At 38.5% G+C, this 23,385-nt stretch overlaps 2 protein-coding genes across 2 annotated transcripts in view; one reads left to right on the top strand and one right to left on the bottom strand.

Moving 5' to 3' along the window:
• The window catches only part of LOC134673638 (cyclin-dependent kinase-like 4), a 74,245-nt gene extending 54,999 nt beyond the window's left edge, over nucleotides 1-19,246 (bottom strand). The window contains exons 1-2 of the mRNA XM_063531638.1: nucleotides 18,979-19,246; nucleotides 7,354-7,543 (exon numbers count right to left, since the gene is read on the bottom strand). Of these exons, the coding sequence (XP_063387708.1) occupies nucleotides 7,354-7,543; nucleotides 18,979-19,103 (315 nt within the window). The 5' untranslated portion in view covers nucleotides 19,104-19,246. The remainder of the gene's footprint in view (nucleotides 1-7,353; nucleotides 7,544-18,978) is intronic.
• Nucleotides 19,247-21,128: 1,882 nt separating this feature from the next.
• Nucleotides 21,129-23,385, top strand: part of LOC134673411 (cell growth regulator with RING finger domain protein 1-like) — a 114,937-nt gene continuing 112,680 nt past the window's right edge. The window contains exon 1 of the mRNA XM_063531394.1: nucleotides 21,129-21,702. Coding sequence (XP_063387464.1) covers nucleotides 21,605-21,702 — 98 coding nt within the window. The 5' untranslated portion in view covers nucleotides 21,129-21,604. The remainder of the gene's footprint in view (nucleotides 21,703-23,385) is intronic.

Raw genomic sequence — 23,385 nt, 5'->3', positions numbered from 1 at the left:
ATACCAACAATATTCAAATTAGTGATATTTAGTTATTAATTGTATTGTGACATGCCTATTGTGTTAATATTTTGTTATTTTTTCAATTATTTCAATTTGACATTTTATATTTATTTAAATTTATGATTATAATGATGAATTTGCACGCTTGCATGCAAGCTAGGTACATGATCTGTAATACCATATTGTAACATCCCCATACTGTATCAATGCAAATAAATAATTTCTGATTCTGATTCTGATTATGTACATATTCATATTATGTGTTTGCATAGCGATTAAAAGATGAACGTTCTACGAAATGAAAACCAAATATGAGTTTTGCAAATATGTTAGAATTTATTTAAGCTTCCTCGTTACGATCTTAGGATACAACTGTTTGTTCCGATATTGTTCCTATTTGCAGTAAGGTTTACGATTTCAACAGGGGTGTCTACACAGACGAAATTATGGCAGAACGTAGTTTATAATAAATAGGCCCAAAATGTACAAAAAAAAGTTGTAAACTCTGCATATAAATACTTACCTATATGCAGTAGGGCCGTCTTAAACTATGCTGGAGCCCCTGGGCACATAAGCATTTGGGGTCCTTTTGGAATGTAAAGAAAGCGAATTATGAGTAATCAAATATTTTGTTACTGTCTGTCCTTCGGGGCCCCCTGAGCCTATCCTCAGGGGGCCCTGGACACGGGCCCCGTGTGCCCTTATGGTAAAGACGGTACTGCCTATATGTAAAAGTGGATGTAAACGGTCTTTCCTAGTGCCGTGTGGTGCCGGCATCAGAAAAGAATAGCACCACCCCATCTCGTCCCGTGGGTGTCGTATAAGGCGACTTAGGGAAAACTGGCGACAGATATGCATATTGAGCAAGGCTCGCCCGTATCCTTAGCGGGGTCCTTGCTCACAAGAGCTGTGCGCGCGCCGCACCGAAAAAAAAAACGGTCTTTCCTTTGTCTAATAAATACGACACGGCCATTAGACTCATTATCGAATACAATATTCATGTGCGTGTGAGTCAAGCCGATGGTATCGGTGACTAATATCAGGTCAGAACAGAATGGATATTATTGTATTGATTGAGTGCTTCTCAAGGTTGAATAGGAAATTTCAAATCATTAGTGTCATTAGTGATACAATAATACAGTGATATCTAGAATCAGATATTTTATAGAGAGTAAATTTTGAACGGGGAAAATATTTTTCTGCCCTATCGCTAGAAGGCGTCAAGTCGACGCTTTCCGGCCCGGTCGAACAGAACAATAATACATATACATAATATGTACTTACACACCACGGCCAGTAAATAAGAAAGCTATTTTTTAGTTTACTCCCTAGGGACTAGGGACCTACTTTAATTCCCAGGAATGAAATATAACTATTGTCACAATTTGTCACGATCTCTACGATATTAGCCTTAACCTCAAGTAGGACTAATACCTGGTATTAGTCTTATTTGTATTGAAAAAAAAGAAATGATATTGGGCGCTATTTCTCCCGTCAGACACCTACTATTAGATAATTTTTAAGAAAAAAAACCGACTTCTATGGGGCCCGGTGAAAGATTATGGTAGATGGTGCACTATGTAGAGAAGGAGGTAAAACCAGTACCTACTTTCTAGTAGCATTTCGTTTCCGTAAGGGTCTTAGTTATCTAGCCTAACCTAACCCACTTCTCTGATAGCAGTTCGGTTCTGTGAGGATCGCAGTTCGAACCTAATCAAACCCACTTTTCTAGTAGCATTTCGTTTCTGTAAGACTCGCAGTTCTAACCAAACCTAACCCACTTTTGTTCGGTTCTGTGAGGATCGCAGTTCAAACCTAACCTAACCCACTTAACGGCGCATGCGGTGCGGTGTACGGGAGTTTGAGCGGGAGGGGTTTGGCATCATCATACCCACATTTTATGGTAGGTAATCATAGTGGTTTATTTAGTTTAGGTATCATAGTGGTTTTCCGGGTCAAGGTCCGGGTCTCTGAGTCAGAGTCCGGGTCCGAGTCCCGGTCCAAGTCCGGGTCCGGGTCCGAGTCCGGGTCCGAGTCCGGATCCGAGTCCGGGTCCGAGTCCGGGTCCGAGTCCGGGTCCGAGTTCGGGTCCGAGTCCGAGTCCGAGTCCGGGTCCGAACCGGATCCGGGTATGAGTCCGGGTCCCAGTCCAAGTCAAAATCGAAATTCAAAATCACCAAACATGTACTATGCGTCGTTGAAGAGTTCTGTTCTGATCATCATCAGCAGTTCCACTTCATCAAATGCGACAGTTTTTAATGTAAATGCTTGATTTTATGATGAAAATACAAAAAATTCTATACGTATGCCTTTAAGATTTGAGGAGTTCCCTCGATTCCTTATGGATCCCATCATCAGAACTCGAGCTTGACAGAAATGTGGCTTAAAAACTAAACTTGCTTAACAAACATAACGAAGAGGACAAATCGCCAAACGTGAACTATGCGTCGTTGAAGAGTTCCGTTCTGATCATCATCAGCAGTTCCACTTCATCAAATGCGACAGTTTTTAATAAAAATGCTTGATTTTCTGATGAAAATACAAAAATCTCTATACGTATGCCTTTAAAATTTGAGGAGTTCCCTCGATTTCTCATGGATCCCATCATCAGAACTCAAGCTTGATAAAATTGTGGCTTAAAAACTTAACTTGCTTAACAAACATAACGAAGAGGACAAATCGCCAAAGGTGAACTATGTGTCGTTGAAGAGTTCCGTTCTGATCATCATCAGCAGTTCCACTTCATCAAATGTCACGTTTTTGAATGTATATGCTTGATTTGTTGATAAAAACACAAAAATCACCATATGTATGCCTTTAAGATTTGAGGGGTTCCGTCGATTCCTCATGGATCCCATCATCAGAACTGGATTTTGACAAAAACGGGACCAATCTGTATGCATATACATACAATCAAAAAAATATTTTTCAAAATTGGTCCAGTAATGACGGAGATATGGAGTAACAAACATAAAAAATAAAAAAAAAATAAAAAAAATAAAAATAAAAATAATAAATAATAATTTTTAAGAAAAAAAAACCGACTTCTATGGGGCCCGGTGAAAGATTATGGTAGATGGTGCACTATGTAGAAAAGGAGGTAAAAGCAGTAGTTTCTAGTAGCATTTCGTTTCCGTAAGGGTCGTAGTTATCTAGCCTAACCTAACCCACTTCTCTGATAGCAGTTCGGTTCTGTGAGGATCGCAGTTCGAACCTAATCAAACCCACTTTTCTAGTAGCATTTCGTTTCTGTAAGACTCGCAGTTCTAACCAAACCTAACCCACTTTTGTTCGGTTCTGTGAGGATCGCAGTTCAAACCTAACCTAACCCACTTAACGGCGCATGCGGTGCGGTGTACGGGAGTTTGAGCGGGAGGGGTTTGGCATCATCATACCCACATTTTATGGTAGGTAATCATAGTGGTTTATTTAGTTTAGGTATCATAGTGGTTTTCCGGGTCAAGGTCCGGGTCTCTGAGTCAGAGTCCGGGTCCGAGTCCCGGTCTAAGTCCGGGTCCGGGTCCGGGTCCGAGTCCGGGTCCGAGTCCGGGTCCGAGTCCGGGTCCGAGTCCGGGTCCGAGTCCGAGTCCGGGTCCGAACCGGATCCGGGTATGAGTCCGGGTCCCAGTCCAAGTCAAAATCGAAATTCGAAATCACCAAACATGTACTATGCGTCGTTGAAGAGTTCTGTTCTGATCATCATCAGCAGTTCCACTTCATCAAATGCGACAGTTTTTAATGTAAATGCTTGATTTTATGATGAAAATACAAAAAATTCTATACGTATGCCTTTAAGATTTGAGGAGTTCCCTCGATTCCTTATGGATCCCATCATCAGAACTCGAGCTTGACAGAAATGTGACTTAAAAACTAAACTTGCTTAACAAACATAACGAAGAGGACAAATCGCCAAACGTGAACTATGCGTCGTTGAAGAGTTCCGTTCTGATCATCATCAGCAGTTCCACTTCATCAAATGTCAGGTTTTTGAATGTATATGCTTGATTTGTTGATAAAAACACAAAAATCACCATATGTATGCCTTTAAGATTTGAGGAGTTCCGTCGATTCCTCATGGATCCCATCATCAGAACTGGATTTTGACAAAAACGGGACCAATCTGTATGCATATACATACAATCAAAAAAATAATTTTCAAAATCGGGCCAGTAATGACGGAGATATGGAGTAACAAACATAAAAAATAAAAAAAATAAAAATAAAAAACATACAACCGAATTGATAACCTCCTCCTTTGGGATTTGGAAGTCGGTTAAAAAAAACATACAACCGAATTGATAACCTCCTCCTTTGGGATTTGGAAGTCGGTTAAAAAGAGTTCTTGGTTATACAAGAGACGGACTCTAAATACTAGTCATGATCGTGTTCTGTCACATGTCTATTTGTATGACAGTTCGTCCTAAAAAAACCTGACCTAACCCTCTACTTTTTAGGGTTCCGTACCCAAAGGGTAAAACGGGACCCTATTACTAAGACTTCGCTGTCCGTCCGTCCGTCCGTCCGTCTGTCACCAGGCTGTATCTCACGAACCGTGATAGCTAGACAGTTGAAATTTTCACAGATGATGTATTTCTGTTGCCTCTATAACAACAAATACTAAAAACAGAATAAAATAAAGATTTAAATGGGGCTCCCATACAACAAACGTGATTTTTGACCAAAGTTAAGCAACGTCGGGAGTGGTCAGTACTTGGATGGGTGACCGTTTTTTTTTTGCTATTTTTTTGCTTTTTTTGCATTATGGTACGGAACCCTTCGTGCGCGAGTCCGACTCGCACTTGTCCGGTTTTTTATACTAAACAAATTTTAAGTTAAATAGGTACCTGTTTCCCTATGACACAAAGATGTCTCGAGGTTGGATCCGAGACACGTTTCACAAAACACGAGCTAACCTGGGGGTTAAACTTGCAAATGTAAACCGAGACATAATGAACAAAGGAAAACATAAGGTAACCTAAAATATTTTTAAATATTGACTCGCTCTTCAAACTCATGTTCACATGCATGCTCACGTGTAGCATTCTTGTAAAAAACCGGTCAAGTGCGAGTCGGACTCGCGTTCTAAGGGTTCCGTACATAAGTCCGACTCACGCTTGACTGCACATTTCTAATAGGTTTTCCTGTCATCTATAGGTAAAATAATATTTTGTGTATTTTTTTCAAAATTTTAGGCCCAGTACTTTCAGAGATAAAGGGGGGGGGGGGGAGGGGGGAATGGTCGGACAGATAGACGCACGAGTGAACCTATAAGGGTTCCGTTTTTTCCTTTTGAGGTACGGAACCCTAAAAATAGGAACAATGAGAAATAAGAATTTTAAAATGATCGTGAGGGTTTTGTTTATCCTTGTAAGTTCCCGCGTACTTGTAAAAGTACAAGTTCGATACGAGTTTTAAACGCTTACTTATAAAAAATTAAGAAAGTTCCAAATTCAAAAACTGAAAATTTCCCCTGGGTCTGGTAGCCCCCTCCCCGGCCGCGCATTTTGATTTTATAAGGTCATTCTTAAAAATCCGGAGACATGCCAAGTCCGGCCGCAATCCGGACAAAGGGTCAAAAATCCGGACATGTCCGGACAAATCCGGACGTATGGCAACCCTATTCGCAGTAAATAGAACTATTAACGGTACCTTCATGATAAATTTTTGGAAACGTGGAAACACCTGACCGAATATAATGGCTTAGTAATGGATGTCATGTTGGCAGGTTTAACCTAAATTTGTCACTTAGACACATAATTTATTTCCTTAAATTATTAATTACCTTTACCTTTTTACCTACTGTTTACCATGCCTACGATAGAAACTTCAAAATCCGATTTCGTGTGTTTGCATCTTTGTCAATCTCATTTCAATATAGGTATCAAAAGAAATGTGGAAAAAGGATTTTCTTGACTGAGACTGCGACATTTTTCCACCACCACCACCACCTCGCCTGTGTCCCTGTTGTGAAACTTGTACACCAGACCGTACGAGGCTACGAGCCCTCGCCGAGTTTAGCTAATATTTCCTACCTTAAGCGTCCATATACCCGAAGCGCTATCTTGTGGATGAGTGGATCATTATCATTCTTTACAAGTTTCTTGACCGCGACCACCTCGTAAGTGCCTGTTGCGACATTTATACACCAGTGGCCTATTTTATAAAGCTACAAGTTACAATTTACAAGCGGAAGTCTCGTTCTAACACATAGGGTTAGAAAGAGACTTCCGCTTGTAAATTGTAACTTGTAGCTTTATAAAATAGGCCACAGGCCGTAAGTTGCAGAGTTTAGCTAACATTTCTCACCTTAAGCATCCGTATCTCCCGAAGAGCAATCTTTCGGATAAGGGGATCATTATCATTATTTACAAGTTTCTTGACCGCGACCACCTCGTAAGTGCCTGTTGCGACATTTGTACACCAGTGGCCCATTTTATAAAGCTACAAGTTACAATTTACAAGCGGAAGTCTCTTTCTAACCCTATGTTTTAGAACGAGACTTCCGCTTGTAAATTGTAACTTGTAGCTTTATAAAATAGGCCACAGGCCGTAAGTTGCCGAGCTTAGCTAACATTTCTCACCTTAAGCATCCGCATATCCCGAAGCGCTATCTTATGGATGAGTGGATCATTATCATTCTTTACAAGTTTCTTGACCGCGACCACCTCGTAAGTGCCTGTTGCGACATTTATACACCAGGCCGTAAGTTGCAGAGTTTAGCTAACGTTTCTCACCTTAAGCATCCGTATTTCCCGTAGCGCGATCTTTCGGATAAGGGGATCATCTTTGTTCTCCACAATTTTTTTGACCGCGACCACCTCGCCTGTGTCCCTGTTGCGACATTTGTACACCAGGCCGTAAGTTGCCGAGCTTAGCTAACATTTCTCACCTTAAGCATCCGTATATCCCGAAGCGCTATCTTATGGATGAGTGGATCATTATCATTCTTTACAAGTTTCTTGACCGCGACCACCTCGTAAGTGCCTGATGCGACATTTATACACCAGGCCATAAGTTGCAGAGTTTAGCTAACATTTCTCACCTTAAGCATCCGTATTTCCCGTAGCGCGATCTTTCGGATAAGGGGATCATCTTTGTTCTCCACAATTTTTTTGACCGCGACCACCTCGCCTGTGTCCCTGTTGCGACATTTGTACACCAGGCCGTAAGTTGCCGAGCTTAGCTAACATTTCTCACCTTAAGCATCCGTATATCCCGAAGCGCTATCTTATGGATGAGTGGATCATTATCATTCTTTACAAGTTTCTTGACCGCGACCACCTCGTAAGTGCCTGTTGCGACATTTATACACCAGGCCATAAGTTGCAGAGTTTAGCTAACATTTCTCACCTTAAGCATCCGTATTTCCCGTAGCGCGATCTTTCGGATAAGGGGATCGTCTTCGTTCTCTACAAATTTCTTGACTGCGACCACCTCGCCTGTGTCCCTGTTGCGACATTTGTACACCAGACCGTACGAGCCCTCGCCGAGTTTAGCCAGCTTCTCGTATCGCTCCATCGCCCGGCTGCTGGCGCGCGATCTGTAAAGACGAGATATATATATACACCGTGTTTTTATTTAATTCCGTTAACTTCGGGGTATGGGGATACTTAAGTACGTTTAAGAGAACTAAATGGCATAGTTAATTTTCGAAACAAAATTTTTTTTTGTTTTTTTTTTTTTGGATTTTTTTTCTTTAAAAAGTAATTAAATGTAGCATATAGAGTCTGTGCGGAAAGAGAAGAGTCGTGGCAGAAACGGGAACTAACATTTTACATTTTATATGGCAATCAAACCTTTGACACCTGTCTTGTAAAAAGTAATAGTACATTATTGTCGAGGCTCGGAAGTAGCTACTTGCAGGCTGAGGATTCGTTTTAAACGGACGACCTTGGGAGTCCGTTTAATTGAATCCGAAGCCAGCAAGTAGACTTCCAGCCGAGTCATATATAGTGCTTTTCTCAAAAATGGTGCAAGAAATATAAATATCATATAAATATTTTACAAAAGCAACACTCTTACGTATATATTTTCACAGAACAAAGCCCTTGCCGCCTTTTTATTTTTTTTAATAAAAAAATAGAAGTGTATTTTTCTGCCGTAAATACGCCAACCTATTTGAGACAGCTAAATAGTCGCGGTACTAATCATCTGTTTGGCTGTTTAATGGGCCTGTGCCTTCATTTGATATGGCCATTTCAACTTTTAAAAAGTTTGGAACTCGACAAATAATGGAATTTGTATGCAACATTGCAGTCCTAAAATCGAGACTGCAATGTTTTTAACTTTTTAATTTTTGACTGACCATAAACTCCGCGCTTCGCGACCTATTTTTTACACGGCAAAGTCGACTTTGACGTCCATTTTTGAGAAAACAAACTTTTGTCATTGTATATTTTTATTAACGAAAACCGCAAGTTTTATGTATAAAATATTTTCTAAACACGATAAAACCGTACATAAAACCACAAGGAAAATTATATTTAACATTGTTCGGTTTTGTCAGCGGGAAGAAAACGGCTAAAAGCCGACTATCGACTTACAAAAAGTCGCAGAACGTGTTTCCGCTATTCGCGGGTATTGATGTTGTTTATAAAATTAAATAATTACCTATTTAATAAGCACCCTAAGTAACTTGTCTCCGGTACATAATCGGTAAGTATATTCATTCAAAATATATTAATTTTCATAAATATGCAAGTCATTCATGATTTTTAAAATAACTGACAAATAGTCTTGATACTTGCCATTTTATGCATATTTATATGTAATTTCTTTTTCAGGATTGTGTAAAAGTACCTACGGTATCTCGAATAAAAGACCGCTAAGTAGGTGATATGCAAGAATTCGTAATCTACGTGCCGGATTCAAGCACATCCAGTTCAGATGAAGATAGTTCTATGAGTGTCCCTGGTTGTTCTGAAGCTGGCTCAAACATAAGTGATTGAATATTTTAATTTAGACTTCGATTACAAAGAATAAAACTTTTTCTAATAAAATATTTCTTTATTTGTAAGTTCGTTTACTAGGTTCTAAATAAAACTTTTTATAATAAAATATTTCTTTATTTGTAGGTTCTGTTAGTTACTAAATTATATTTCATATTTAGCAGTAAAATATTATAATCATATTATACAGACTTTTCGGCGAAGTAAAATATCGTGAGATGAGAGAACCGGACATATCCCAATATTTAAGGCCAACCTACTTATGCACTATTTTTATTCATATTCATATTTATTATTAATAATGTACACATACATTACAAGTCAAGTTTACAATGGGTGAAATATATCCCAGATAAAATTACAGTTCTATTGCCCAATTTCTACCCGATCTACCCGGTTTTAATAACTGTTGGACTGCACAGATTAGGCAGTACATAAATTGTACTAGACTACTAAAAGACATTATAATACTCAAAAACGAGATTAGTAGTATAAAGAACACCTATGCAACAGAACAGCAGCTAAACGACGTTAGAAACGAGTTGGTTAATTTAAAGCAAGCCTCACTTGTAAACACCTACGATTTGAATATCAATCGAAAACGGGGCGGTGGCGGTATAAAGGATAGCTTTTATTTAAATAGTGGTCCATACGGTCTACCCCCTTTTACGGATAACGTTTCGGTGGGTAGTAGCAGCACTCCGAACAGCAACAATCACGCAGCTGATAAGTGCGAGCCCGACGCATCAACAAGTAGAATGCTATCTCCTTCACTCCAACGGACGTCGCATACACCTGAGCGGCAATCTAATGTGAGCAGAAAAAAAGAGACGGCAACAAACGATGACGCGCTCGTGCAAACTGTGCGCGAGAAGGAACTAGAATCTGCACCTGCAGATGGTGTATGGCCCAAGTTACCAGCGGAGGCGGAAATTTTCAACCCTGAGAATATCGAGGAAAAAGAATTTACGTCTAAGGAGGATTGGACAAAAGTAGTAAAAAAATCGAGAAAAAGTCGTTTAATAGTATCCGAAGGGAAAGCGGCGATTAAGCTAAATGGAAAGTTTAAAGCCGTGGAAAGAAGCGTACCATTATTTATAAATAAAGTTGACAAGCAAACCACAGGCAATGATATTATCGAATATATCCGAGAAGAGACTGGCGTGGTTGTTGACCTGAAGAAAATAAATACTCAAAAACAAAACCGCTATGACGCGTATAAAATCTTTGTACCACACACCAAATTATCATTGTTCTTGGACGATCGTTTGTGGCCAGAGGGAATACGGTTTCGACGTTTTGTTTATTTCAATAGAAATGTTTATGAACACAACAATATTACTGGAAAGGCGCATGACAAGATAAATAATAGTAATAATTTTAATGGATCAAAGTCTTAATAGAGGAAAGGATAACATTAAAATAATAAGCTTTAATTGTAGGTCAATCACCCGTTCGGTTGAATGTGTAAGGCAGTTATGCCGCTCAGCTGACCTAGTAGCCATACAGGAACACTGGCTGCTACCCGAGGATATCCCGTTTTTAGGTAGCATTGACGAAGATTTCGAGTTCACCGGGAAATCAGCGGTTGATACGGGAGCTGGAATCTTACGCGGTAGGCCGTACGGCGGGGTGGCGTTGTTGTGGCGCAAATGTTTATTTACATCGGTTTCGACTGTGCATTGTAAAAGCGCGCGGCTTGTTGCGGTAAAGATAGTGTTATCAGATCGCGCGCTCTTAGTGTTCTCTGTGTACATGCCCGTCGATTCAGCGGAGACTCTTACCGAATTTACGGAATGCCTTGGTGAAATGGCTGCAATAGTGGAAGAGTGCCAGGTAGACTCCGTCTTCATATTAGGGGACTTCAACGCTCACCCGGGCAGACGATTCGGTAAGGAGTTATTAGACTTTTGTGCGGAGGCTAGATGGCAGTGTGCGGACATAGACATTCTAGGAGTGAACTCGGATACATACACATATGTTAGTGACATTAATGGCTCTAAAAGCTGGTTGGACCACTGTGTAGTATCTGAAGCGGCACGGAAAATTATACGTAGTGTAAAAATACATTATGACGTGTACTGGTCGGACCATCATCCGTTAGAATTAGTTTGTAATTTAAATTTAATTAGAAATAATAATATGAATAATAATAAAGTATGTAACAGGATTATTTGGGGAGAGCGTGACGCTGCACAATTGACATTATATGAGAATTATTGCAATGAAAAATTTAAATATATCGATTTTCCAATTGAATTTACCGAATGTAGTGACATAAAATGTAATAATACTGAGCATAGGTTATATATTGACAACTTGTACGCGAATATTATTAATACTCTCGGGAATGCCGCTAGTTATAGTTATATTGACAAGGGATCGAGTAAGAAGCGTCATGTGGTAGGGTGGAACAAACATGTACGTCAAGCTCATGCGGAGGCTCGGCTTGGGTTTCAAAATTGGGTCATGTGTGGAAAGCCAAGGGCCGGGGTTGCCTATATGAACATGATTGCATCTCGGAAAGCTTTCAAGGACAAATTAAAATGGTGTCAGAACAATGCAGAGCAAATTAAAATGGACATTTTAGCTACACACCATTCTAATAAAAATTTTAAAAATTTCTGGAAGCAAACCAATAAATTGAGACCGAGGGCGGGCCTCCCTGTGAGTGTAGAGGGTGTTAGCGAGCCTAAGGAGATAGCTGATTTGTTTCAGAAGCACTTCAAGGTTGAGTCTCCCTTGGGGCCCTGCGGGGGCTCACCTCCAACGAGGTGTGTGCCTTCGGGGCCGCTGGTGAGAATCACAGCTAAGGAGGTGGCATCGGTGGTGAAGAACATGACGCGAGGAAAGTCACCAGGACACGACTCCCTTAGCATTGAGCACCTGCAGCATGCAGGGGTACACTTACCTAGAGTACTCGCCATGTTCTTCAGCTTCTGTGTCAGCCATACTTATATACCGAGCGACATGATGAGAACCGTGGTAGTACCAATTATCAAAAACCGTACAGGAGACACCTCGGACATTAAAAATTATAGGCCCATTTCGTTGGCTACGATTGTAGCAAAGGTGTTGGACAGTGTGCTTGACAAACAGTTGGAAAAGCACACGGTGCTTCATGACGCACAATTTGGATTTCGGCCGGGCTTATCCACCGAGACGGCAGTCCTTTGTCTTAAGCACACGGTCCGATATTACTCAGACAGGAAAACACCAGTTTTTGCGTGTTTTCTTGATCTCTCAAAAGCCTTCGATCTGGTGTCCTATAACAGACTTTGGCAGAAACTGTACGAGGAGACGTCTTTACCCGGGGAATTGGTGGAACTGTTCAGGTTTTGGTACGGCCACCAAACTAATGTCGTTAAGTGGGCGGGCTCGCTATCCGATGAGTATAGGTTGGAGTGCGGGGTCAGGCAGGGGGGGCTTACGTCGCCCAGACTCTTCAGCCTATATGTCAATCGGCTGATCGAGGAGCTCAGCAACACTATGGTCGGATGTTCAATAAATGGAACGTTCGTAAATAACATCAGTTACGCGGACGACATGGTGTTGCTGAGCCCATCGATCGACGCCCTTAGGACACTAGTAGGTGTTTGTGAGCGGTATGCGGAGGCCCAGGGTCTCAAGTACAATGTCTCTAAAAGCGAGCTGCTGGTTTTCAGGGGAAGAACAGTCCAATTAGACGACCAAATGTTACCTCCAGTGAGACTGAATGGCACTCCTCTTAAAGTAGTAAGAGAATTTAAGTACTTGGGACACTGGGTAACCGCATCGCTAAAAGATGACGTAGACGTGGAAAGGGAGCGTAGGGCGCTGGCAGTAAGAAGTAATATGTTGATTCGTAGGTTCGCAAGGTGTACTAGCAACGTTAAAATCACCCTTTTTAAGGCGTACTGCCAGTCATTTTACACCTGCAGCCTATGGATCAACTTTACTCAAAAAACTTACAGCGCCCTACGCGTCCAATATAATAACGCTTTTAGGATGCTGTTGGGGCTGCCGCGCTATTGCAGCGCTAGCGGTATGTTCGCGGAGGCGCGCACCGACGGCTTCCACGCCATCATGCGCAAGCGGGTGGCGTCGCTGGTGCGGCGCGTACGCGGCAGCGCCAACAGTCTCCTAGCCACTGTAGCAGACAGGATTGATGGCGCTTTCTGGGAGTACTGGAGTAGCCTACATGTCTATTAAATCTAAATAAAGTACATAACATAGGTAGTCACTAACATAGGTTAAGAGTAATAATAATAAGCTACTAATATATTATGGAAATTTAATTTCTGAAATAAATAATTATTTAATTTAATTTAATTTAATAAATGAGACTCTATCTTGTTTGGTACTAAAATTACAGTTGTATTGGATTCTTAACTAGTTTTAGCAGTTTTGTCAAACGCACTGTCACTTTTTAGTATCTGAGACATAAAAACAAGTGTGTTTTAAAAAGAAAACTAGTGCATGCGCTAAATCAGAGGATTGAGTTGACGAGCCGACACCACCACCAGGCTCCGTTTAGTAAGCCGTGGTAAAAAACCGGAACAAAAGGGATTCAAGTATCATGACCTTTAGTGTCGTATTATAATCACGTGACCAGTGTTGTCAGCATAGCAAAAACCATAAAATAGCACTGGCGCGCCCTCAAATCCCACGACTCTTCTCTTTCCGCACAGACTCTAGCGTTGTTGTAACACGGGCATTACATTTAACTCAACCAAACAATTGAAAGCTGTGACATATGAATGTCATTTCATACATCAGTCGACCGAGGTTGTATTTAAGTTTAGTAGCAAATGTATGAACTCATTCTAAACACTAATCAATATGTAAACCGGCCCTAAGGCAAGTGTAGACGCTTGTAGAGGCATTATAGGAACAAAATAAATTATTGATTATCTCCGAAGTGGACTTAATTAGAACATCGGTGTCTTTGTGAAAGTTACTTGATTTAAGCTCAGGAATGCACCCTTGAAATTAACGGAAATCAAAAAAAAACACGGTGTATATAGCGTGGAGTGTATCGTTAATACTACATGTAGGTAGGCATAGCTAATAAGTTCCGCATCAACTTAATGTCTGCGCGCGCGATCTTAATGTCAACTTTAGTCAGTTTTCTCCGAGACCACGGGGACAACGCCGTCTTCGAAAACGTCGGAGGTAAATCTTAAAACTTAAATACGCGATTAAGTCCTGTTGTGCAATTTAATAATGTTTAAAAATCGTGAAAGTTTAAATCAGAGTTTTAATAAATATGGTATGCTTCTCGCACTTGACCACTGTTTTAGTTTTGAATAAACCGCCTTTGAAATCATATCGACATACATAGCATTTGGCGCAGTCGGTAGGATCCATCTTCCTATTAATTAGATCCCCTTTGGGATGTGTTGCTTCTATGGTAGCTTGGCAGCCCAGTGGTATCTGCAGAGGGTTTTACAAGCTCTCAGCAGAACCACGTTCGAAGTGTGCTTCCCTGACACACTTACGTACTTTACAAGTGCGACAGAGAGGCAACACGTCGAACGTGGTTCGCGGTAGGCCCTCAGAACTGAACTGGTGAAACTGGTTTACAGCCTGGCAAAAAAAGAGTAGAAATTAAAAAGTAGCAACACTGTAGTGTCGTCCCGTTCTCTTTAATTGATTTGAAAGGGACGACACTAGTGTTGCTACTTTTTAATTTCTACTCTCTGCTGTAGCTGTAGAACATAGACCTAGTATTACATAGATGAGCAATACGTGTGCCTACGTGAGGGACAAAACATACGCAAAGCGACAATATTAAAAACACGTTTTAACATTCCTGATAATATACCAAAACCAACCAACGTAATTCGGTCGGGTTATTTGTTGCCCACCATAAACCATACTAAATGTTTGGTGGGGAACAATACAAACAAAAAGTGAGACTGTGACAAGGACAAGCAATAATACCGCTTTCTCTGCTACTCCTACTGAAATTTCCATAAGTGCATCTCGTTCGGTCGTTTGGCCCCTCCCCGTGTCATCTCTATATTATTGTACCTCTATGCTGTAGAAAAATACGTACGCCTCAGGAACGGTTTGGGGCGCCTTTAGCGCCAGATATATGTCACCTTTCATTAAAACTCCGTAATTTCACCATAACCTACAATTAACGACCGGTAACGGAAAATAGTTATGGAATTCAATAAGTCTGTCCCGCTGGACAATATTCTGCTTCATTTAAAACATTTAATTTAAGAGAAATAGAAAGCTATTTATAATTTTCATCACTAAAAATGGGCTTACTTATAACTTATAATATAAAATGTATAAAATAGAAATGGTTTGGCAGAAAATGTCACAGAAGAAAAACATTTCAAATTCTTTTTAAAGCGTTGGCAACAGTAAGCATTCAACCTTTTCCTTCACAAGCAAAATGAGGTGGTTATCCCATGAAATATATACCGGGTGTGGCCTGAAACACGAGCAAATAATTAAAACATAGATTGTACTCCTCAAACAGTGACACTTTTGTTCAACAACTTTTAAAAATTATGAAGAATTTAGACTCCCTATTTTTCATACAAAATAAATATTATCTTCAATGGACGCCATCGCCACGCCATTATCATTGTGACTGACGTTGCTTGTCACGCCTTAAACATAACAAAATATGCAATACATTGCGTCTTAGAATAAACTTTAAAGTGTATTAAAATTCAAACCACAAGTTATTTTTAAAAGTCGCTGAACAAATGTTGGTCATTAATGTTGGTTAAAATTTTTGCTCATATTACAGGCCACGCCCAGTAAATATCATCTTACAACTCCTTGGATATCACGGGCCTATCATCCCGGTTTTTTGATAGGCTTGCGTGGGGACACAGATCCAACACGTAGAGGCCCGTTGGAGAGCTTTAATGTCATGTAGAACGCCTGCTGGAACCCGTTCACAGGTGCAACAATAGACACCCATGAACCGGTCTCAGCAGGCATTGGGACTATTGTAGCAAAAGTGAATAGTATACCGGTCTATGGATTGAAGTTTGGGTGGACAATGAGACTGGGCTATTGTAAAGAGTTCGGACACCTGCCATAACAATGCTAACACACGTTATCGAGGCAGGTGGTGACTTGCCGCTGACTAGATGGGCCCCTGAAACTGCCGTCGTGAAGACGACCAGGGGCAACATCGGTCATCTTACAACTTATTATTATGCTTGGCAAATTCAATTTATCTTGCATTGTTATGCTAATTAGGTATTTCCACTTGCTTTTTAAATAAAATTGTAATTAATAATGACATACTATAGACAGTAATTGCACATATATAACGAAACCTTGATGTTTTTAACTGTTTATTAAAATATGTTTAAACCTAATCTGCGCATTTAAATATTAAAGGACAGTGACAATTTAGTAAATAAAATATATCCGTACGATATAAAAAACACTTAATTAAGGTCCGTAATTAGTTATAAGCTTATAAGCACCTTCATAGCCCATTTTTAAAAACTCAGTTAAAAAAATATAATCTTTTTCAAGAGGTGAAAATTATAGACCGAGAGTTGAGCCTAAACCCATGTGTAATGTGTATTATTAGGTAGGTGCCTACCATGTTTTGTAGATGAGCACCTATTTATGACGACTCACGTTAGAACGGCCCGGGTTCGGGCCGGGGCATCCGACACTTTGTTTTCTATAGAAAGAATCACGTGATCACGGGTCACCTGTCATAGAAAATGAAGTGTCGGTTGCCTTAGACCGAACCCGGGCCGTTCTATCGTGTGTCATTCTATACTTGCATTACGTTTGTATGTAATCTTTATTTATTTAATCCTAATAAATTATTTTTCACATACGTCAATACGTACGTATCACTACATATAAGGACTTTATAATTTTAAATACCGTTTTATAGGCTTTCTCCGCCGATGAACTAAATCCAATTTTTTTATTCGGTAGACTAAAATGACATTTCATAGTATGAAATAATATAACATAAATAATTTTATGTTCATACTATGAAATGTCATTTTAGTCTATCGAATAAAAAAATAGGATTTAGTTCATACGGCGGAGAAAGCCTATAAAACGGTATTTATGGCATTAGCATGGCATTATCGGTAGGTATGGCAAAGATGGTCCAAGGAACTTATTTACTCCAGCAATATTGTTTTTTAAGAAGTTCTACTACCACAATTTATTTCGTAAATAACTGATAATTGTTAGTACATTATTATTATATAACATACACAAAAGATTGAAACATATAAAAAGGCAATTTGACAATAACTTAAGCGAGCGTGCCGTGATAGTGATGCAAACAAATTACTAAAACCATTTGTAATAAAATTAGATTATTTTGAATGATTTGTGTCGACACGATAGAGTCTGGCTACTGAAATTTTACCTAAAGATTTGGCGGGAAATTCAAAAAATCTTGGACTGGTCACACTTTGTGTAGTAGGAATTATAGTTTTGATACTAGACAATATTTTTGATATTATGTGCTCAAGTAAGGTACCTAATGAAATAAGTTAAATAAACGTTTACGTGCACTCAAAGTCAGCTCACATAATTTCTACCACAATTTAAAGTACAGTCAACGACAAACACATATGTTTACGTTCAAATATTAATATTTTATAGATATTTTTCAGAACTTTTAGTTTATCCGTTTCTTTATACACTTGTCCTATTTATGAGATTCAGGCATTAATAAATTCACTTACTTAATCAAAGTAATAGGCAAATGTTAGAACTAGTACTTAAAGTATCAAAATATTTATAGAGCACCAACCTCCAAATTTGTTTACGTTTGGTTAGGAGTTGTAAACATTGCAGTTTTTCGTTATACAACGCTACACATCGACTTCGCACACTGTCGTAATTATTTACGAGCTTAAATAATAGTTGCCGAACCACGCTCAGTATAGAAATTATTAATTTTATTTAAAATAAACCCCTTATAAACCGCAAACAATTTATAAACAATTTGAATGAATGACATCAATTGACAACTGACTTTTAGCTTTTTTTTTAAATCATAGACAATTGGTGATACAACAACGAAATATCTGTCAACAATTTTTGGCTAGCCAGACTCTAGCATGCCTGATGTCACGTAGTGTTATGGAATTAATTGCCTAATTAAGCTTCTAATGACATGCAGTTTAGTACCATTTAAGTTATCAAATCAATTTCTACTTAAAGAAGGCATTTGGTCATTTAAAAACAATTAATAGTTACCTATTAATCCTTTATCCTTTTTTTAACGGTCTAAAAAAAGACCATTCTGTAACACCATATTTTTGTATGTTTTTCTTATAGAGAATTTTTCGTACTATAGATTAGCGATGAAGCTTGAATTGAGGATTTTTTTCAGTCTTGCCTGTTAAAGGGTTAAATTGTGCCACACTTTTGTAATATTATGAGTATTATGACTATCAAAAATCTTATCTGGTTTTGAAATAACTCGTTTTTAAATAGAAAATAGGTACTCTTTAGAATATAGTATAATGTAATATTACTTAGAGCTAGACCAAGTTATGTTGGCAGCGATTTTGATAGGCCAGACTGTGCAAATGTTATTTTTAACTTCAAACTTCTATTGAAATTAATTAAATTGTATAGTTAATTCTTAAAATTATTACAACAATTACCTTTTACGTCGCTATGTGTTACCTGTCATAATACATATACCTATAATTAGCCTGAAAATAAACCCACGACCTACACAAGTCCTCTCATCAGCACGTTATCCATCATGCAGCAAATAAAAGATTTTACATACCTACACAAGTGTACCTAGGTACCTACCTACTTAAATCTTAAATCAGTATTTATTGTCATCATAAATATTGTTTAGCCCACATCAACGCAACACAGTAGGTATTTACGTAGTGAGAGTTTACTTAAATTATCCCGTATTCTGTTTTTCTTTAATGGGCTAATAAGTGGTGGTATTGGTTTGTGAATTATGTAGAAACTGGTTATAAGAAACATGTATAGGTATGTACCATTTGTGCCCACATAAACATTAAAATATTAAAGTAAAAAAAAATCTCACCTCCTCGGTAGCAAAGGCAGGTTGTTACCGAATAACCACAGCCGCTTATCACCGAACCATTTCTCCATGCAGGACGCCACGTTGTTCCACAGTTTGAACTTAGAACACACCAACGTATCACTCATTCGCGTTCCCGAACGAACTCTGTGCGCATTTCCCGCCAAAATTAACCACAAATTACGTAAAGTTTTTTTAAATGTTTTTTTTAAGCGCCGAGGTGTTTTCTTCGTGGAAGCTTGAAGCCTTTTAGTTGTAGTATAGAGGGATATCGATCGAGGTTTTGTTTACAGTTTGAGTCGGGCTGTGTACATGACAACCGCGGTAGTAGGGTACAAATTAGCCGCAGAGCAGCCGTACATTACATTCTCCAAGTTACATGCTTATACGTAAAGTGTCTTTGGTTTTAGAATGTTGGGTAAATCCGAAAATAGACTCTAAAATGATGAATTTAAGAATGCTTTTCAAAAAAAGAAATAATCATGTATAAATTAAGTACCTAGGTACCTAATAAGACTGATAAGGTTAGAAAAAGCATTGAAATAAAAGAAAAAGCTAGTGGGGATAGTATATAAATCACAATGTTTTTTTTTTAATTATGCCCATTTTTATTGGACGGCTCCTGGTCTATATTAAATACTTTCATGACCTTAGCCAGCCTTAGCCATTTCAAAACGAACTTAATAATCGTAGGTAGGTTAGGAATGGTCTCATTTTTCTGGGCTTACTGACAAACAGCAACACTCCTAACATCATCATCATCATCATCATCGGTGGACCTTACTACAAAAAGCATAAGGTTCACATAATGTACAGTTAACAGTGTGGTCATTTGTACCTATAATTTTATGAAATACGATTAGTACTGTTAAGGCCGTAAATAGGTAGGTATCGACACTGTAAAAGTGCCAAAAATATAGCTGGTCAAGCAAATCTTGTCAATAATAAAAAAAGGCGCGAAATTCAAATTTTCTATGGGACGATATCCCTTCGCGCCTACATTTTTCAAATTTGCCGCCTTTTTCTACTGACAAGATCTGCCTGGTCTCTTCAAGATCAAGTATATATAGTTACATGACCTTATACCTATATAATATTATACATTCCATTCCTGTTTGGCCCAATGGTTAACTGGTAGAGAATGCCTTCTGGCGTTAAGTTCGCCTTTTGTACAATTTTTACTGTGCAATAAAGTTTAAATAAATAAATTCCATACAGATTACCCATGTAGAGTGTACATATTTTTTACGCTTTGTCCAATTAGATTCTAATTAGAAAACTATAGAAAACCATAGGTACATCGACTGTTCATTATTCATTTTCACACACCGTGTAAACTATTGTTAATACTCGTAAAACCTCGTACGTACCGTAGGTAGGTACATGTCGTTTATGAGAGAGAAAAAGTTATTGGTTACCATCATGCTCCGCGATTTTCGTGCCATTTAGGGTCCTAGCATGGTCCTACCTAAATTGGTTGTTCAATATAACTATAGAAATTCCAATTTAGCAAGAACCCTACATGGCATAACAATTCCGAATGGTGACTGTATCTATTCCCGGTCGGTAGGTACCCAAGGTCGTGCTAAAGTTAGCAATAGTACCTAACTTCCGCACTATTCCGCAGTTTACATCTACGTACGTTTTGCACGCTATCAATAGGGGAAGGTTGATAAAATACCAAGAACCTGAAATGTAATTAAGCTATAAATAAGTTTATTAGGTCATCGTTATACTGGAACTTAGCGAAAACTTTAAGAAACGGAATGCTTTGTTGATAAAATGTTAAGTGTGTGGAATGGAAATGAATTAGGTATATATAATTTTGTATATCGATTTTGTATTGATATCTATATTTAAATCATAAAAAAATATGGTTGTTTAGTAATAAATTGCTCTGATAATTAGATTAACAGAATAAGTACCTTATAACTATTGGTAAGTGCTTGTTCCTAGGCCTACATGAATAAAGTATATTTTGACTTTGACTTTGAATACACCCTGTATAGTATATATAAACTTTGGAAAGTAATAGAGCCCCAGTTACACCAAGTTCTAGTTGAGAGTTCAACTAGCACAGTATAAAGATCAGTAGGTAGGTATAACTATCGTGTGTAACGTATGTAATGATAAAAATGAGTCAATTTTAACCGATTGTGATACTGATTACCATTTCATTATTCTTGCGAAATAGCATTGAAACACAAAAATGCGATCACGCGAGCCCAACCGGCTTGAATGTGAACGCATCCGTCGCGGTTGTTTTGTTCCGTTCACGTTTTGCTGGCCGTCGTCCGAGCGCGAACGAAACGCCACACCATTCTGTCAAATCGTGTCAAACGCAGCGGTACTCGGTTTCGCTGTGGCCGTCTTTAACGCGATCAATGATTTTGTTATTGTTGTGAACGCACGACATGAAAACATTTCAGACGTCGCGTAGTGAAAATAGAATCAGTGTTGTGCTAAATTGAAGACGTGTTAAAATTGTCATGAAATATCCGTTTTGGTTTTGCAAAATAGATCGTTTGGCAAGGTCAAGAGAGTCTGGAGTGCGTGGGAACTGATGCGTTCTGTTTTTGTTTCTGGTGGTTTCCAGTGTTGTGTTGTTGGTTGTTAAGCGAAGTTCGCGATGGGGTCTACGGGACTCACATTGGCAGACTTGCCAAATATTTTTATTATGATAGGCGCGCTGGTAGCGCTGTTCGCGATGCTTGTGATACTCCTCAGGTGAGTCACGGGGGTTAAATTTAGATCATTTAGATGTTATTTGTTATGTAGGCTGCCGCAACGCATTGTCTTCTAGATAGGTTGGATTAGCATGTTAGAAAAGATAAAGAGCTCACAAAGACATGTCATAAGTTGTGACGTTTTAAAAACAAATAATCTGGTGAGATCTGATGGCTTTAACCTTAGGCATTCTTTTAAAGACAAAATTACATTAGCATAATTATTAAATGTTTTCGTTAGCAAGTTACCTAGTTAACTGTATAGTTTTTACACATGACATCTAAGCAGATAAGTGTGAGGGGGCAGGTAGAGGAGCCTCACAGGGATGATGGGAATGAAAAGGCCGGATCCAGAGCGATGAGGGGTATTTATTATTTAAATAAAAAGGCACCTGTAACAATACAGGTTACGTGTTAACAGATAGGTATGTATAAAAATACTTTCGTAATTCAGAAGGTTAGAAATCAAATAACTTACAATATGTGCCTTGGTGATGATGTAGATATATATCTGGAAGGTGTGCAGGGCCACAAAACGAGCACTATACTGAACTGCACGCACTTATGAATTATTACGTTTACTAATAAAAATCACACTTAAACGGTCGTGTTTAGAAACTTGGGAAGTACAGTCCGTTAGATAAAATGATGTTTATCGATCAAAGTATGTGATCGAACTGAAAATAAAAATCATTGAATGGAATTTGGAATAGGATTTGAATTTCAAAAAGGAATTTAGAATTTGTATGGTGCCAGAAATAGTATGAAGGTCGATAGTGTAACGCTTCGTTACACGCACCGTTACACTACCGGGGTCGCCCTGGAAGGGAAAATCCTGGGGCTTATGGCCAAAGGATTTTTCCGTAATGTAAATATAATGTAATGAATATGGGGATGAGTGATAAATTTAGAAGGTGGGGATGTTATATACAATGTTTATCATACAAGAGAGGCGATTTAAACATGCATACCAAAGGTCATTCATACTTCATCTTATAAAATTTTGGTTAATTGTTTAACCAAAATAAGTTTCAATAGAGTACTCCTTTAAGTAGAGGACGTACTCATTAAATCGCTCTCCATTAGTATTAAGGCTTATTAATCAGTAACCACCCGCTGAATATTAATGAATCTAAATATAATATCTACAATAATGTGTACCTACAAAGAGTACGATTGTTGAAATTTATTCAACAAAATAATGCCGTATGGAATGTAGGATTACTACAAAATATCATAAGATAATTCCTTAATGGAATTAATAAATGTACTGTACGGTACGTATGTACCTAAGTACGTAAATATGAACGTTATGTCAAGGGAAGAAATATATAAATAAGTATTGTTCTAACTCTGGTAGAGTTAGCTTTGAATAACGTTATATGAACGTAATATAACGTTATATAAATTAAATAGTATAAATGAACGTATAAATTCGTACTAAGTAGGTATGTACGAAATGTAATGAGTTCGAAATGTATAATGGGGATGAGATATAATTATAAATGTATAACATTATATACAATATTTTACAAGTTAGGAGCTTAGGAGAAAAGTAGCTAAGTTTGAGCCAAATAAGAATCTAATTAAGGAAAAACAGTATATTATTTATTTTAGAATTTTGGGGAGAGGTTTAAGGTCTCTAATATGCCATCGTCCGAGCATTTTGCCGGACATGTCTTGT

The sequence above is a fragment of the Cydia fagiglandana genome, chromosome 18 (assembly GCF_963556715.1).
Source record: "Cydia fagiglandana chromosome 18, ilCydFagi1.1, whole genome shotgun sequence".
NCBI lineage: Eukaryota > Metazoa > Arthropoda > Insecta > Lepidoptera > Tortricidae > Cydia > Cydia fagiglandana.
The sequence above is the reverse complement of the archived record's forward strand: the minus strand, read 5'-3'. Positions and strand labels throughout refer to the sequence as shown.